General features: G+C 39.5%; 1 protein-coding gene across 1 annotated transcript in view; it reads right to left on the bottom strand.

The window, feature by feature from the left end:
* The window catches only part of SYN2 (synapsin II), a 1,092,985-nt gene that overhangs the window by 140,442 nt on the left and 934,154 nt on the right, over positions 1-18,389 (bottom strand). The window contains exon 10 of the mRNA XM_085624864.1: positions 9,012-9,161. Within this exon, the coding sequence (XP_085480990.1) occupies positions 9,012-9,161 (150 nt within the window). The remainder of the gene's footprint in view (positions 1-9,011; positions 9,162-18,389) is intronic.

The following is an 18,389-nucleotide window of genomic DNA, read 5'->3' on the forward strand; positions in this document are numbered from 1 at the left end:
ACTGCCTTCACCATTTGTGTTCACATTATTGAGCCCCTCAAAATTCTCTTTCTCAGTTTATGTTTCTGGAAGAACTTGTAGGCCAAACATTAAAATAAAACTATCCTGACTTTCAGCAGCTTTTCTCACTACTTAAGAGGAAGTTTGAGGTAAATGTATGAACTTAAGACAGCACAATCACCTAAAAACAGGTGCACTGCTGTGGCTTCTGTGAGCACACACATGGCCCCTGTTCATAAAGTTCCACAGTGTGAGGGTCATTAGTAACAAGGAGTGGCAAGACCAATAGGGTCCAGCCCTAAAAATCTGAGTAACTGGCTTTGTCAGTGCTTTTTCATTTGCATTCACATGCACATTATGATTTATGCAGATACATGTAGGAGCATACCCAGCAGTTTTGCAATGTTTTTTTAATTAAAGAAACCCATTCTAAGATGGTCTACGATGTACATGTGTACGTCATTATGCATGAGCATTTCAACGTCGTGGGGCATGGCGGGCATTTTTAACTTCCCCCTATAACATTGTGACCAACCAATTTAGAGAGAGATATTTAAATTTAACAAAGGGAAAAACAAGAGCACACCAGCATAAAAAAGGAAGTGAGTGGCTTAGTGGCACTTAGTAGCTCCTGGGCACTCATGAAATTTTTTTAAAAAAAATTGAAAATGGAGATTGGAGCGGGGCTTGATAGGGAGCATCATAGAGAAAGATATGTGAGAAAACATAAAGCATATAGGGCAGGGCAGAGAAACAATAGGGGGAGAAAGAAAACACTTGCACTTGACTGCAAATGAAAAAAAAGAGTTCCCTCAAGTAAGCAGCAAACAATACAAATCAACTAATTAGAACACTGTGACACCAAAGTGCTCCTGGACATGACAAACACAGGAATAGGGAAGAAAGCCACCTAAACAAGAGTAGACAATAAAGGTATCCAATCATTAACAAACGGCGTACTGTAAACCCGCTATAAGTATATGCCATACACTGAAAACAATAGGTATGCCAACAAACAAGGTGTTGTAGCTGAAACCTGAAATGGAACGCCCCTCAAGACAGTCTGCATAACTCACTTTCTTTTCTTCAGAACATGCATGCCATGGATGGTGCAGTGTGCAGTGCAAAGAATCTTCAAATCCATTGTAGCTTCAATGGGGTACCCAAAGAGGGTTTGTAGAGGCGGCCTAGCTTGAGAGAATTTAGGCTTACCCATGAGCATGAAACAGGGGGTGCCAAGGAATGCATTGTTTCACTCTTCTCCACTACTGTGTTGACACCAGAAGCATAGCCAGATAGAAGATGCTGTGTATGATCCTTCATCTGTACTTAAGTTCCTGAACCATTTCCACTTTACTTAGGCAATGTGCACAAATTATTCCAATGTAATGTATACAGTTTTTAACCACTCTTGGGTGCTGAAAATTAGCTAATGTACCTCTCCTCTCTCCTTCATTCTGTGGAAATGTAAGTTTCTATACCATCACATGAGTTAATGAGTCATTTGTAGGGTGTACACTGTGAGCCACCAATGTCTTGTAGCTGTGTACAGTTTATAGATGTGCTAATAATCAGTGGTGTATTAAACTAGTTTGTGATTCCCATGTTATCTGCCTATCAGGCTATGTACTGCTATTCTCCTTTTGAATGACATTTGGCCTAGACTTGTGGTACTGGTCACAATAATATGTTAATTAAATATATATAATAAATAAGACCATTGTTATTAAGAGTAGAAAGGTCAGTAGTGGCTTTTAAACAATGAATTCTCTCCTCACACATCAAAGAAGTAAGAGCAGATTGGAAAGGGTATTCTGTTGGGAAATTTTAGTTTCAAGGTAGGGAATTGACATACATTTTATTACACTGCCACAGAGAGGCTTTAAAATGGATGTGATTATACTGTGTCATAAGGGGTATTCAGACAAAATATCGAATTCGAATTGTCGCCTTACATAAATATTGAGTTGCAAATATCGTGACACAGAAAGATCAACAGCAAGAATATCGTGGTCAAGAATATCGATTTTAAGGTAAGAAATATCGTTGAAAAAATATAGAAGTCATTAATATCGTTTGCAAAAATATAGTGGTTTAAAATATCGATTTTTTAATTAGTTTTAAGTATTTTAGTGTATATTTTAAATGAATGTGGTGTATTTTGTTTAATAAGAATTGTTTATGTTTTTTAATATATGTGTTAAATTTTAAGTAGTTATCAATTTTAATTTAATTAAATGTTGTGTTTTTTAGTTCCGTAGTGGGTTTTGGGTTTATAGGTAATAGGGTGGGAAGTAATTTAATTATAATAAATTAGTGAATATTTTTTATTTATTAATATTTATTGAAATGAGATTTAGTCATTTTAACTGTGGGAAGTAATTAATTGATAATTGGTTAATCACTTTTTATGAATTAATTGGTAATTTATTATGGTAATTGTGTAATTTATTTACATGCGGGTTGTGGGGTTTATAAGGGTAAAGGGTGGGGAGTAATTTATGTTTAATTAATTACTAATAAGTTATTAATTAACAATACTTTTTTAATTGAACATTAAATATGGAAATGGTGTAATTCATTTTAGGTGTGGGCTGTGTGGTTTATAGGGGTAAAGGGTGGGAACTAATTTATTTTTGATGAATTAATAGTTATTATTTATATTAATTATTTGATTGAAAATTAATTATTGAAATTGTGTAATTAAGTTTAGGTGCGGTTTGCGGGTTTATAGGAGTAAAGGGTGGGAAGTAATTTCTGTTTAATTAATTAATAATTAGTTAAATAATATTAATCAATTAATTGAAAATTAATTATTGAAATTGTGTAATTAATTTTAGGTGTGGGTTTGGGGTTTATAGGGGTAAAGGGTGGGAAGTAATTTATGTTTAATTAATTAATATTGAGTTAATCATTAATATTAATCAATTCATTGATATTTAATTAGGGTAATTGCTTATTTTTTTGTGTGTGGGTCTTACTTTTATGGGGGTAAAGGGTGGGGAGTAAATTAAGTTGACTTACTTTATAATTAGTTGTTAAATACTATTAGTTTTTTAATTGATGATAAGTTTTAATTGTGTGATTAATTATGTTATTCATGGAAGTAAATTTCTTTAAAGTTGAGATGTGGATTGTGAGGTGTGTTGTTATAGGGTAGGACATAAAAAAACTAAATTTATGTAATGTTTTTGTGTCTAAATAATGTCTAATTAAAAAGATTTATGTGTTTGAAAATTAGTTATTTTATTTATTATAATATGTGTAGATATTTGACATCTGTATTTAACATTATAATATGTTTTTTATTTTTTTTATTTTTAATATTAAATATATTTGTATTTACATTTTTAAGATAATTATGTATTTGTCATTTATTTTTTATTTTATTTTTTTAGTTGTTAATATTTTGTTTGTTTTTAATTTTGAGCTGACTGGAGTGAGAATATTAATTCTTACCCCTCTGCAATACAACACTTTCCCTACTGTTGCAGTCATTGGAGTGGGAATAGTAATGTTTACCCCTCCGCTATCCAACACTTTCCCTACTGTTACTCTTATTGGAATGGGAGTAGTAATTTTTACCCCTCTGCTATCCAACACTTTTCCTACTGTTGCACTCACTGGAGTGGGAATTGTACTTTTTACCCCATCACTATCCAACTCTTTCCCTACTGTTGCACTGACTGGAGTGGGAATAGTAAATTGTATCCCTCCGCTATCCAACACTTTCCCTACTGTTGCACTCACTGGAGTGGGAATAGTGATTTTCACCCCTCCGCTATCCAACACTTTTTTCTACAGTTGCATTCATTGGAGTGGGAATAGTAAATTTTTTCCAGCCACTTTCCAACACTTTACCTACTGTTGCACTGACTGGAGTGGGAATAGTACATTTATCACTCCGCTATCCAACACTTTCCTTACTGTTGCACTGACTGGAGTGGGAAATGTAAGTTTAAAGATTTTTAAATAATTTATAATAGAATTTTATGTGTATTAGATTTTATGTTTTATATATATATATATATATATATATATAATATATATTTGCAAATTTTTATATAATTTTGAAATAAATTACAATAGTTTAAAAATTGTTTTAAAGTAATATATATATATATATTACTTACTATGGATGTGTTAAGTTTGTTATATTTATTAAAATGTATATTAAATCTAATTTATTTATTTTTATTAATTGTATTATTTAATATATGTAATATTATTTTATATATTTACAAATCAATCTTTTGTACAACTACATGTTTGACATCGATATTTCTTCCCCAATATTTTTGTACTTACCTGTTTATGTTTAGGGAGTCGATATTTTTACATTCTATATTTTTACCTCAATATTTTTAACATCTATATTTTTTAGGCCAATAGTCTGTTAGTGAACCATCATCTTATGGTTTATTCAACTTATCAAATGGAGAGCACTATTGTTGGACAAGATCTAACATGATCTATTTTTAAAACAGTGATCTGCAGTGATCACAGGCAAGTAATGCCATTGGTCAGGACATTGACTATGTGGCAAAGATGGTGGTGGTAGGATTGCATTATAGGCAATAGGTTTAACAGTTTTGAAATGCTCTCAGATCGTATCTAATGATATAAGTGGGAGTGTAGGCATAACTGGGATAAGCTGTGGGATGATCAGTTATTATGCACTTAGTGATTAGTTATTAGTTATTGGGGCGAATTTTGTGTCACAAGCTATTAGTGGATCCTACCGGGGTAGGTGAGTAACTGAGATAACTTTAGTCAGTAGGTCTGGACGTGTTCCCTTCTAGAACACCACTTACTCATCGGACCACTGTGTAACTTGAAGATGGGCAAGAAGAGTGTAAATAGGGGTTTTGAACATTTCACAAAGATACCAAAAAAAGAAACAATCTATTTATAAAGTCTTTACATTTATCAATTTTCCAACAGAAAATCCTGTACCGTCTATCATATTGAAAACATGTTACATTGAAGTTTTGAGCTGAAAAACATCTTCGGTGAGTGCTGAAAGAAGTTTCTCAAAAGACCAGAAATTAGAAACTACTAAGATCTATGGAAGATTGTTTAGAATCCATTGACAAATATGTGTACACAGAACTTATTCAACTATGTTTGAGATTTGGGGCCTTATTATGAGTTTGGTGGTGCAGAAGAAGGACAGCCCATTCCCACATCGCTAAACCTGTGTGCGCACTGCCAGCCAGATCACGGCTGCTTTTTCCATTGGCAGGCGGTTCTTTGGCAGTCCCACAGCGGTGTCTATAAAAAAGGCACTGCAATGGGAACGCCAAAGAAAGTTCCTGCAGGGCACAGAATGTCAAGTCAATGCCCTGCTGGAACTGGTTGTGCATGCAGATGGGGGGGAACACCATGTGCCCCCCTGCATGCATCCCCTGATGCAGAAGCAACAGGGGGCCCTACAGGGCCCCCTTTGTTTTCTCTCCCCCACAGTTTTCATGGCAGGCTCACTGCCATGAAAACCGTGGCACAGACAAAACTCTGCTGCGGCCCGCCAAGCATATTGCGGCTTCAAGACCGCAGCAACACCGCCAGAGATTGTGGATCCCTGGTGGCAACAGTGGTTCCAAGGCGGTCCAACCATCCTACTTGTTATAGGGCGGTCAGACCACCGGTGCGGCAGTAGCCACACCGCCACTGTGAAGGACTGCCAACCTCATAATAAGGCCCTTAGTCAACTCTTAGGATTCTGGAAATTCTAAAAATACACTTAATACCTGAATACAGGTATATATGTAACTCGCCCAAAAGAAATGTAAGACAAAAGATGTGAGAAACTGTAACAATTAAGATTTGTTAAACTTTAGGGTCATGGACACACAAGAGTTGAAAAACTCAAGAGCCAAGTAGCGCCTGAGTGTGAGATTTACTGTTTCAGTATCTTGTGAGGACTGATAAATTGCTAAGAGGCATTTGAAACACGATATTAGGGAAAATATTCTTTGGAACATTTTACACTTAAGATATTCAAAATTCCTGACTTTCAAGTAATACCTAATAATTGTCGAAATGGGTTTACCCACTTCACATTAATGCCAGCCACCTACTAAGCAGCACACCATTGTGTTGCTAACAAATGGCATTGAAATACAATTAAATTAAGGAAGCATCTCGTTGGTGGGGCTACTATATATCCGATCTGTGAATTTACTACATTGTTTCCAGATTAACTAAAACACTAGCCAAATATTAATTTTGAACTATGAGTTTGCAATATAGTTAAAGAAAACAAATTGTTTGTATCGTAGTTGTAAATTCATTTAAAGGAAGAAGGGTTTGTGGGGGTGAGTCCTTGCACATTTAATTAAGCTCGTGTTTTAATAAAAACAAATTTCAAGTTAACTACAATTTCATTTACAATATTTTTTTGCATAACAATGTATTATTTGAGTTCTGGCATTGCTATGCCTGCTGCCCAGCCTGCTGACAGCAGTCAGGGTGAAAGGCCAGTCAGAGAGCATAATTTCAGCTAGGGTTTAAACAAGGAAACCGGAACTGCCTTTCCTTTCTTCTGATATTCTTTTTAAAAATGAAAAGTGTTAAGAAGAAAGGAGATAATTATGACAACATGTTTATTTTTACATGCTATAGGTAATTCCTGGAAAGGTAAAATATCTGCGTTTTTTCAACACAGCTTCTTTTAAATCTGATTTGCATGAAATGATCCTCATATCTTTTGGCAAACAATTAATGCAATTGCTTTTTAGTGTGGTTAATTTCGCAGTACAGATTTGATTTTATTCTTTATATCTAAAACATAAATGAGGAAGGTGCTAACGGTTTAAGTAGTTTTTGGGAAGACGTATGGTGTGACTGTGTATTATAAGGAATAAAATACCCTATGCGGTAGATTTAAAGGATTTTAGACGTCACCTCGAAGGTTCATGATCTTATAACAAAAACTCAGTCTTTGGCCTCTTTACTCTATATATATGGCCATGCAACTCCTTGGTGACTTGAAATATCTTTATAATGGACTGCAGGGGTAACATATGCCATATATCCTTAGATGAGTTTCTCTTTATATTATATAGAACAGAGGCTGTAGGAACAAATGCCAAATCTGACTCATGGACTCCTTTTTGGGAAGCGCCTTCGGGAGGAGCATCACAAGAAATAGAATAATGCAGTATAGCGTTCAAATGATACATTTTCATCCAAGTTTCACCTGGTGATTTTAGCTGATTTTAGCAGCAGAAATCTCCAAGTCAAACCAAACTGGTTTGTGTCTTCATGTTCATCTCATAATTCTGATGGGGTCGGCCGTTTATAATGAGGGCCCTAGTTTCTAAGGTGGTCTATGCCAATACTTTCTGCTTGGCCTACCAAAATGGCTTTAAACACTTTGGGGTCCGGCCGCCAGTGGTGCGGCGGTCCCACACCGCCAATTAGCGGTCGCATCCTGCATAGTCAACATTGTGGTGGGCGGTGCTGTGAGCAGCACCCGCCACAATGTAGAAAATGGATGTTGTGCATTGGCATGCACAACGTGACCGGCACCGCGAAGTGCCTGCCACCTTGTGTATGCCAATGACGTGCAGCACCCCACCCTCCCAGGGGCCCACAACGGGTCCCCAAAGCGATTGCCGCATACTTTTCCATGGCGGAGTCTCCGCCATGGAAAGGCATTACACCGCCCACATCATAATATGGATGGCGGTGCCTGCAAGGCACCGTCACCATATTATAGGCATTTTCCGTCACAATTGCCTACCGGCGGAAAGGCAGCGGACGGTCTTTCCGTCTGCCGCGGTACCCTCCGCCATGCTAATGTGGCGGGGGGTAAAAGGCTGTCCGGCGGGGTATTTTGGTGGGTGGATCGCCACCGCCGGTTGGGCGGTGGCGATCGGCCTGCCATGCTAATAGGCCCCTTTGTGTGCATCATTTATTTTTTTATTATGCTCTCAGCACTCTACTGCACCCACCGCACTGTGTGTGCTAAGGCGGCAGCCACTGTGTTGTCTGCCATGCTATTTATACCAGTTAACTACCCTGACAGTACCTCAAGTGCACTCTTGTGCATTCCTTTGAATCGACTGCCAAGTTTCTCTCTTCATTGCCCAGAATTAATTAGGAGAGACAGGGCAATTGCTCTAATTCATACTATTGTCTACATCTCTGATCCACCCTTCTTTTGGGCCTGTTTAGCATCCAATCTCACCTTTCTTAATAGGGACCACTGAAGACATCTTTAAATCCTAAAGCCTTCTAAGGGCTTTTGCAAAGCATTATGTTACTGGGCATCTCAGCTGGTCATTTGCTTCAGTGATAAGTTCAACTTAACTCGAACATCTGGCGAACCTCCATTGTGACTGCAAGTAACACATCTTTTTTTCTCTATGGTAGAAAATCACTCAGAGCATCGCGTTTACTTGAGCAGCCATGAAGCTCTTTAAAAAAAAAGGAGCAGCTTCACAGGGATTAATTTTAGCCGTAGTTGCAGCTGAGTCCCACCGGCACACATTTTTAGAAAATGGCACGTATTTTTCCTCATCATATTTTAACCCAGTACAATAGACAAAACAGCACAAAGGGGGGAAAGAAGAAGGAAGAGAACGATGGGAAAACAATGACAAAGAACGACAGTGGGATGAAAAGAACCTGAAAGAGTGAGATTAATGGACAGGGAGTATCTGGCGGTTGATGAAATAGGCAGGAGGTGGAATTCAGACCACACAGCCCTGGCATTCAGCACAATGTCATTCCATGACGCCCTCCGTCGGATACTGCAGTACACTTTGGGCACCGGCAAAAATATAGCACTGAAGCCTCACTTTAACTCAAAGCGCATGCGGAAAAAAACACAGTCTCAAGTACTATGTCTTAGATCCTCAAAGCGCTGGATGGTAGGTCAAAGTTTCAAATATTTCACAGAAGTTTGAGACAAATAATGAAGAAATAGTCAGACCTTTCCAACATCTGAGGAGTGAAAAAGCCCATGCTCCAGTAGTTCTATTAATTATAATGAGTGTTCTTACCTGAGGCTGTTGAGTAGTGGAGGGTCTCAGAGGGGATGGTACTGGTGTTTTTGACAGGGTTTGGTTCATCCTAGTTAAAACTAAATCGGCAATGAGCTGTCTGTCTTCAACCTGATGCTCTCCGAGGACAGGCATTGTACAATCCATAACCTACAAGAAACAGAACCACCACACCAGTTAGAATCTGGAAAAAAGAGGCGTCTATGAATTATTGATGGTTTCTCTGCTGATCACACTCTGTGGTAGCAAAGTAACATGAAAAGAGGAACAGAGAGCTGTGGAGACCCATCATATTGACACAGTAACTGTTGTGAATTAAACTTTGGCGATATTTAAAGGAGGATGGGTTTAGAGAGCATGGTGTGGTAAATAAACAAATTAAAATAAAATGTGGAGGGCCTGAGGGATAAACTAAAGGGAAATGTGACAACAGAATGAGAACCAGTTCTTTCCCTTTTTGCCAGTAGTGTTTACAGCCTTACTTTGTAAAAGGGGTTTCTGTGGCACCCGGTATGGCACATCAACACCTACCCTGGCATCAATAAGTTGTGAGCAATGCTGTTTATGTAGCCCAATGGGATTTTTCAGGTGAGTTTCATCATTTAGTTTGATCATCCAAGAACTTTACAAACTTCCCACAAAATATAAGTGCCACACAAACATTTCACAAAATGAAAATTCTATTACAGACATGCACATTATAAATCAGGGCAGACATCTATGGATAGATGCATTTGCAAGCAGTTGAGTCGAAAGGAGAGCGCAACAAACAGCAGAGTAGGCCAGTATAATGGGAATACAAGAACTTTTGTTGTGACATGCATTCACTAGCTTTGCTTGGTATTTAAGGCGTTGTTTTACTTTTGTTCATTTACTTTTCCTCCATCATTTCCATTCTCTGCATTCACTCAAGATCCACACCTCTTCTCAGGCATCATCCACCCAGAAACCTGTTACTCCCTCTATTTCTCTCATTCCACCAATCCCAGAGTCCTACAGCTCTGAGTCAGGCTTCTCACACTTAAAGTCTTTCTGCCAATGAAGGAGCTTTCCCCCACTTTTTGTGCTGATATCTACAGAACCTGTACTATGTCCAATGCATTATATTCATTGCGTAACCACCCCTAAGGAGAAGCTATTTATCCTACTCAGCTGGGTGATGCCACACTTACCTTATAGCAAAACACACCAATGTCATTTCTAGCAATGAAACATTTCTCACTGGTCACTCAGACAATCCACTTTTGCCAACAGACTGTGCTTATATCTCCCACTGGAGGTTGTTGTCCCTCCCAGAGGAGGCTGCCTGTGAAGTACCGCTATGCGCTATCTTCAGTTCCCCTGGCTCCCAGTGTGGCCCCTCACATATAAGCAGGGCCATTGGAATTATGTGGTGGGGAGCACCAAATTATGCGTCAAGAAAAGACCAATTATGCAGCATGATGCGCTTTTGATATTTGTAATTTTTTTTACAAATGGTAATACTTTCTGGGCAGAGATTTCAGCTCATTAGTACCAGTTTAAGAACTAAAATCAGAAATAAGCAACTGAAAGACAACCAGGTAACCTTTGCAATGAGCCTTCCACTGTGCGTGAACATATCACCATGTCTTTAATATCTTTTGAACAGTTTGACCTAGAAACAATTTTTTTGTTAAAATCTGCAGATTATGTAGCAGGTGATGGATTATGTGACAAATGTAGTAAATTCATTATTATATAAAAAAGCGCTGCTGTAGAATCGCATAATTTCAGGGGCCTTACACATTCCCACTTCTGATATAACGTAGAACTGTGACTGAGATCAAAGAAAGTATCTCATTGTTTCAATTTGGAGTGGTGTCAGGTGTGTCTATTATAGTAAGTAGTGTTAGGATTTTTAGAGCATGGCTGATACCTAAATTCGTAGTCCCGGCAATGTAAGAAACAAAGTCGCCAGAGAAAGAATAAGATAACTATGCCACGCAGAGCCAGGTTTTGATAGACTAATGAAAGCAAGATGATTGGTAGGAAGACATGTCTCCCTAGGAAGGGAAATTCAGCGTTTGGCAGCTAAAATGTGACCAGGTGCTGGAGTCTTTGGCAATTTCCAGAAGTTTGTCAGATGATAAATGAATAGTGTGAAAGGTACAATGGGAGAGGAGGCGTTGTTGTAGATAGACAGACCGTTGGAGGTGAACAGCAAGGTGAAAGATGTACAAGGCTTTGAACAAGGCACCCTTTGCCAGAGGAAGCTAGTGGAGGAACTTGAGATGGAAAGATATGGAAGAATGTGCTACTAGGTTGATCAGCCACATTCTTGGTAAGCTAAAGCAGATGAACAACATAAGCAGAAAGTCCCAGGTTGGAAAAATTATACTAGTCTATTTGGGATAGAATGACAGTCAGTAATGTTTTCCAAGAGGAAGAAGAGAGTGATGAAATAATTTTCCATAGAAATCAAAAGGAGCAAAATTCATGTGGCAGAAAGGATTGTTGAACTGGGTACCCAAGGCAAGATAGGTATAAACAATTACCTAACTTATGAGCAATGGGGGTGGGGAGTAGGTAGGTTTCCAAGTTTCAAATAGCGATGATCAAATTGTGCATAAAAACACCTCTCTTTTGTCACCATTTAATTTGAACAAACTGCAACTCATCCATGAGGCAACTGCAGACAAGCAGATCTGAAGTCTCGTTTGGATATCACGGATGCCTTCCTTGATGGAAACAATGATCTGAGTATCATCAGTTTATGACATAAAATATGAACCAAAACTGCTTCTGAGAGCAGCCAAGGGCCGGATGTTAAGGTTGAAAAGAGTGGAGCTTAGAGAGCAGCCTTGGGTAACTCCTGACGTTTCTGCTTTACATGAGGAATAGAAAAGAGGAAGCTGTATCACCTCACATCTGTCAGAACGGAGAGATCTGAGCCAAAGGGCTCGCCCTGTTTGCCCAGCTGTATATCACAAGACCAAAGCAGTTTTACGATGAGGGCATATGTGTTTGACCAGTGCAATGGTATCAAGATAGAAATTGATTCCATTATGATTTGATTAAACTTCCAGCTCAGGGTCATTGTGAGGAGTAAAGAAGGAAGCACTAATACAAGAGTCCTTGGAAAAAACAGAACTGATTTCAATATAAGCTTTGCAGTAAATAGGTAAAGAGGAAAAACTATAGGGCTTATGGCAAAGAGTGGTCCAAGTCGAGAAGAATGGGACACCAAAGTGATCAGTCCAGAGAAAAGGGAGAGTATAGCAACTAAAAAGGAGGTTAGGAGTAGAGAAAATAAGGTCATAAAATCCCCTACTTTGTGAGAGGGACCAAGTTTCAATAAATTGAAGAGCCCAAACATGGAAAGACTCCCTGTCCATGTTTGGTCTGAGATCGATTCAGGTTTAGCAGGATCATTTAATCAAATATTGAGGTCTTGTAAGACTATAAAGTTAGCACATAATAAAGTTAATTGCACTAGGAACAAGACCAAGGAGCTACTACAGTTATTAGTGGGACCTGGAGGTCAGTAGATAAATGCGCTTGTAAAAGTGGTGTGCTATTGGCTGTGGCCTACACAGAAGAATTTCAGCTAGGAAATATCCTCTGAAGAAACTACTTTGACCTGTAAGGTGGAGTGCAGAATGATAGCTAGGCTACCTCAAGGTGTTCCTGTACAGTCTTTGGGAAGAATGTCGTAGTTAGAGGGAATAGCAAATGCTAGATCTGGGCCGGGATTCTGTAACAAATAAGGCATCTAACTTCAAAGCCTCAAGAAGGAGGTGAATTTCATGAGTATGGTGTTGAATGGAATGCACCTTGATGAGGAGGAAGTATAAACTCTTACTGGGCATTTTGGTAGAGGGACTTGAAGGAACATAGGCCCAATATTGATTTGGTTTTAAGTATGCCCGCGGGGCAGGAAGTGACATTGACATAGCTAAACAACCAGACTGTAGTGAAAGAAAGTAAATCTGAAACAGGGGCAGGGCACAAATAGAAGACTATTGGGAGTCCATCTGCAATATCAGACATGCCAACATTGAATTAAGCCCAAGCAAATGTACCTCAGCAGTAAGAGAGAGAGAGTACTTAGCTTGCAGTAGAAGGAGATATGTTTAGGCAGGAGAAGATTAAAAAGGGAAATTTCGGTATATTTGGGTTAATTACAATTATTATTTGAAATGCCTTTCCCCACCTTACAACACACTCTTCCCTAGAAAGGGAGCAGATGGAGTATGTATCTTTTGTAAATTTGGACAGGATAAGTAAGTTAGGAGAGACGCCATGGGAGGATGATTGGGTGAGAGATAAAGGAGTGAAAGCAAATACATTGGGTTTCAGGTGACAGTATAGCGTAACAAGCATTTGCAATACAATAGTTTCTTGCATTTTGCGAGTTTGAGCTTTTGGCATTGTAAATGACAATTCCTTTTATTTGTGTTTTGGTTTTTAAAACATATATAAAAGGCATTGTCATTTTCAATGCCAATAGCTTAAACTCTTGCAAATGCGAGACCTATTGCATTGTAAATGCTTGTTTTATCTGTTTAGAGGACAAGACATGAAAGTTCCTTGTGTGGTTTTCCAGCTAAACGAAGCTGAAACAATTTAGTTCTTTACACCTAGTCACAAGGGCCTAAGACATAGCTGGGTCCACATGGGCAATTCCCGCTGCCTGACTTTGCGTTACCTTTTCACAGGGATATTACTATACGTGTCATCTTTGACGCAACTGTTTAGAAAGGCAAGCACTGCATTCAGTTAACTTTTTCTATAACCTGGGAGAAAATGGAAACAGACTATAGTTATACTGATTAATGCTCCATAATAAAAAAATCATTAATTGGAGCGCTTGTTGTTAGCGCTTTTTTTGAGATACATATATGATCGTCTAGTGGTCAGCCCTGGATAAAGTTTGAACTTTTTTTGTCACATTTAACCTGCAGTTCTACTAATATGCTGGTTCCGCTGGATGTATGTGCGGGGCATTTTGAGAGTGAATTAATAAACATAACCAACATTTGGTCAAATGGCTTTGAGTGTTCATATCAATATTATACCAAGTTAATCCAAGTCTGTATCTAGAAACTGATTATACTATACACACACACACACACGCACACACACACACAGCAGTGAGAAGAGTCAGTATTAACACTTTATTGGTAAAGCAGCCCTGCTTACCAATAAAACAAATCACAAAAACTTGTCAGGGGAACAGGAAGCGTTAAAGCGAGAAATCCGCATTATGCCAGGTACAGTAACGCAGATGAGGTCACAAACCACCCATAGGCAGTGCCAGTAAAATGCCAGGGTGGACGAAGGGCTTGCTTTAGCCAGGAAGCCACTACTAGCATGGCACAGGTTTGGAACAGTATGGATGTAACCTACCAGCCTCCGCTCCATTGATGATTCAGTAATTAAACCAGCGAGCCACGCAACAACTGCTTGTGTATGTCCAGCAGCTAGAGCGGACGTAAAGTGAAAGACATCTATTTCCCCAGCCAACCATATCCCTCCAACTCCCCCCTCCTCACCAAAGAGACTTTAATCCACTTCAAACAGGCCAGTGCTGTTCCCCGGGGTTGCTACCTCCAGACATAAAAGAGCCACATATTTGAAGTACAGAGCTGAAAACTGCAGTCTGGAACAGGTATTGCCCCCTCCCCCAGACAGCTCCTCGGGGACAACAGAGCGCTGTTATACCATAGCGCATATAGCTCTGCTTTTCACTATGGGGATGTCACTAGTGTATCTCATCCCCACACTGCAGATTGAGCCCAAGACCCCTCTTCAGCAAGAGCCCACACTGTCGGAGTTTAAGAGCATGTCTCTAAGTCCCTTGAGGGGCGCTAGCTGTGCACACAGGACAGCCGGCAGTTCTCAGAATGACACAGCAGGGTGGGGTCCTCTGGCTGCTACACCATTCCCGCACTGTGAAAGGGAGCTAGCTGGTCTCCCTCCTCCCGCTCCCCTCACACCCTGAATAAGAACACAGTGGATTTGTGTGTATGCCTTTTGGGTATCAGAAAGCTGCCTGCTGTCTAATCTAATGTGCATACTTCAAAAACAGTTCAAAAAAGTTATGTCACAATGTTGAAGGACTGTATTTATGTATGTTGCGAGAACGTGATGGAATGCACACCTAGTGCAGGTGCATGATTTCGCATGTAGGGGAGGTCAGTCATGATTGTAACATCAGATAATATGTATGGGTCAATTCAATAGACGAGGAACAACATGACCAAATTGTGTACACGAGGTTCATGTCACTTCCTGCATACAAACAAGCCACCACTGTGGAAGTTATTTATTCAAGGGCAGAAGGCAGATTTTGTTTCAAGCAAAAAAAAAGGTTCAGACAGACACTACCAGGAACATAAGCTGTGCTTTTAGTGGGAAGGAAATCGGCATATCACCTGCTTGTGCCATGTTTCTGCAGCAGCTTCTGTATGCAACGCCACTGTTTAATTAACTGAGGCAGACAGGAAGTGCATGATTGACTGACTCAACACGTCAAGTGTAAGCATTTAAACACTCCCTGAACACTCATATATGCCTGACAAGACATCAGCAATGCAAACGATACTAAGGGGTATTTTGTATAAACCCACACAGATCACGCCCCCATGTTAACCCCATGTAGCCTTCTTGTGGCAGGGACTCGTCACTCAGCTCTTTCACGTCCTGCGGCCCCAGACACTTGTCGGTGTCGCTTGTCATGGCGCCCTCACCTGTTGGAACAGAAGCACTTCACCAACAGCTCTGGGATACACACGCATTTGACTGTAGAGCAACAGAGCAGAACGGATTGAGCGTCAGACTTCAAAGCTAGGAAACCTGGTTCGAATCTCAGCACCGACGCTCAAACATCATGTGTTTCAGGGCACATCGCGTAATCTGTGCCTAAAAATGAACGTGTCCACTTGTACAGCAACTAGTGGTCACGTAATGGGCTCTCTCACTTTACCACCGGGAAAGCGCTATATACAACAGCAAAAAAAAGGCGGAAGAGCCGCCGTGCGCGAACAAAATATCCAGTCCAGGTGGGCCGCTGGAAAGGAGACATGGATGGAACCAAAAAGCCTCACTCCAAATGAAATGCGAGTGTTTAACATAAAGTATGACGCGCTGCAATGAAAAGCAGAGGCGGAGCTTCCACCCCACTTCCGAAAGCAACCCGACAACAATAGTTCTCGCAGAGCGAGCAACGCATGTGCTGCAACGCTAGGCAAGACCTAAAAAAGCAGTGCTTCAGCAGATTATATATAGAGATATACTAGAGATGGAAACACACACACATACACGCCTGCAAGCATGCACTAACACACAATGCGCACACCACGCACAAACAACACATATATTGAGAATAAAGGACAGCAAATAATGAATGTTGTGCTTAAGTGAGATATAAAAAATACTGAGCAGAAGATTTCAAGTGATAATTTAGTACACAATGGAAAGACAAATATGATTTAAGGAAAAAACATAGCTATAAGACCTACACTGAGACAGGAAGCAGAATATAGTTATTAAATGACAAAATTCAGACAGTCAGAAGACTAGTATGCTTAAACAGAGACAAAAAAGACATGTGAAAATCCCTTCCACTTCTGGAGCTCAAAGGGGCCTGCTTCAAAAACCTGTCTATGCTATGTTGTAAATACAAGAGGAACAAAACACTTCTGAACGCATTTTATCCAAGACAAAGACATCCATGGCTAGGTATTGAAATAATCTGACAACTCACAAAGCTTGTCACTAGCAGTAGCATACCATGCACACATTAAGTGCCATGCTAATGTCCATGTGTACATTCTTCAGCTTCATATCAGATAAGAGGTTTGTTTAAGGTTTGTTTGCTTTTTCCTCTCCTCTTGGACCTAAAAGTAATCAGGGGGCACCTTTTCTATGTATACTGTCTTTGCGTTTTTTACCACAGGTATTTACCTTGCATAGAGAAATAATAGTGCATTATCTCAGCCCGGCGTTACCCACTACTTCTGGAATCAGTCAGTGTCACTAAGTACAACTAACCTTTATCTAGTAGAGTCTTTTATATTTCCGCCTCTCAATTCTTCTCTGCCTATAATTTCCTTTTCGTTTCCGTCATCATGGAAGGCTTTAAAACCTTTGGTTTTTCTGACGAAGATTTTTCAGCAATGATTGGACAAATAGCAGGCAGCAGTAACACACATCTAGGTACGATGAACAGCGATAACAGCGAGTGGACAAAACTACTAAACCTTAGATAAAAAGCAAAAAGGATGGAGTCCCATGCCTTTTTTATGCTTGAATACCTAAAAGTAGGATTGAGAGTGAGAAACGTACCAGCTCTCTTTATAGAAGTGCGCATATTCCTGGAGCGATGGTCGCAAATAGCAAACCTTTGCTCCAGGGATTGGATGTTACTCATTGTAGAAACAGTTCGAGAAATGATAGTGATCCTCAATCAGGAAATCCTAGAGCTAGAAGATAAACTCAAGGCCAGTCCAGCCCTAGATGATGCCAAAGCCAAGCTGTCAAACATTAACCAGGAAATACAGGATTTTTATGAATATCTCATAAAGAAAAAAACGGACAAGCTAAGAAAAGATATACGATGATTCTCACAGGATAAAATATATCCATACCTTGCCAGTAATTATTTTCAGGAAGGACAACCAGAACAAGGCTAGTACAATCAACGGCCCAATAGGCGAGGTAAAATACTCACTTTCTCAGACACTAACTTGTTAGATTCATGGGATGGGGGAAGGACCTAGTTATAATGAAAGAAATCAGAGAGGACACTATGCGGAACAATATCAAAGAATACAGTCGCCCTCACCTTTTTTACAGAGAGGCAGGACAAAATTTCCGAGGCCAGAGAGGAACTTCTACCAACCGATAGACCCTCCATTCCCTATATGCGGACTAGAAATCATCTATATTGGAAATCATAGGGAAGCCTAAAGATTAGAATGATCAGATACCTATTTGTAACCTCTCGGAACATGATTTATCCTTAGAAGAGATTAGGCTTCTGAGCAGAGGACTTTCCTTTGTTCCCAGCACACAACTCAATCTTTTTCGACTTAATCAGGATATGTTTTCCTTTTTTTGCAAGATAAGATTAAAAAAATATTTTTCATTAATCGAATCTAGTGAACAAGTAGCTAACTATTCAGGAAGCAAACCCCCTTCTACATTCACCCCCCCCCTAGATATGGTGGGACCTGAAGTTAGTATATTTGAAAAAACAGTGATCTAAGAACTTTAGAAAATGACAAAGTTTATCCCTAAACCAACTCCTAACTTGACCCCAAAAGAGTGAGAAGCCTTAAAATCCCTACAGAATAATTAGCACATTACGATCAAACCGTGCAACAAAGCAAGGGGGATTGTAGTAATGGATAC

Source organism: Triturus cristatus, chromosome 9 (assembly GCF_964204655.1).
Source record: "Triturus cristatus chromosome 9, aTriCri1.1, whole genome shotgun sequence".
Lineage (NCBI taxonomy): Eukaryota > Metazoa > Chordata > Amphibia > Caudata > Salamandridae > Triturus > Triturus cristatus.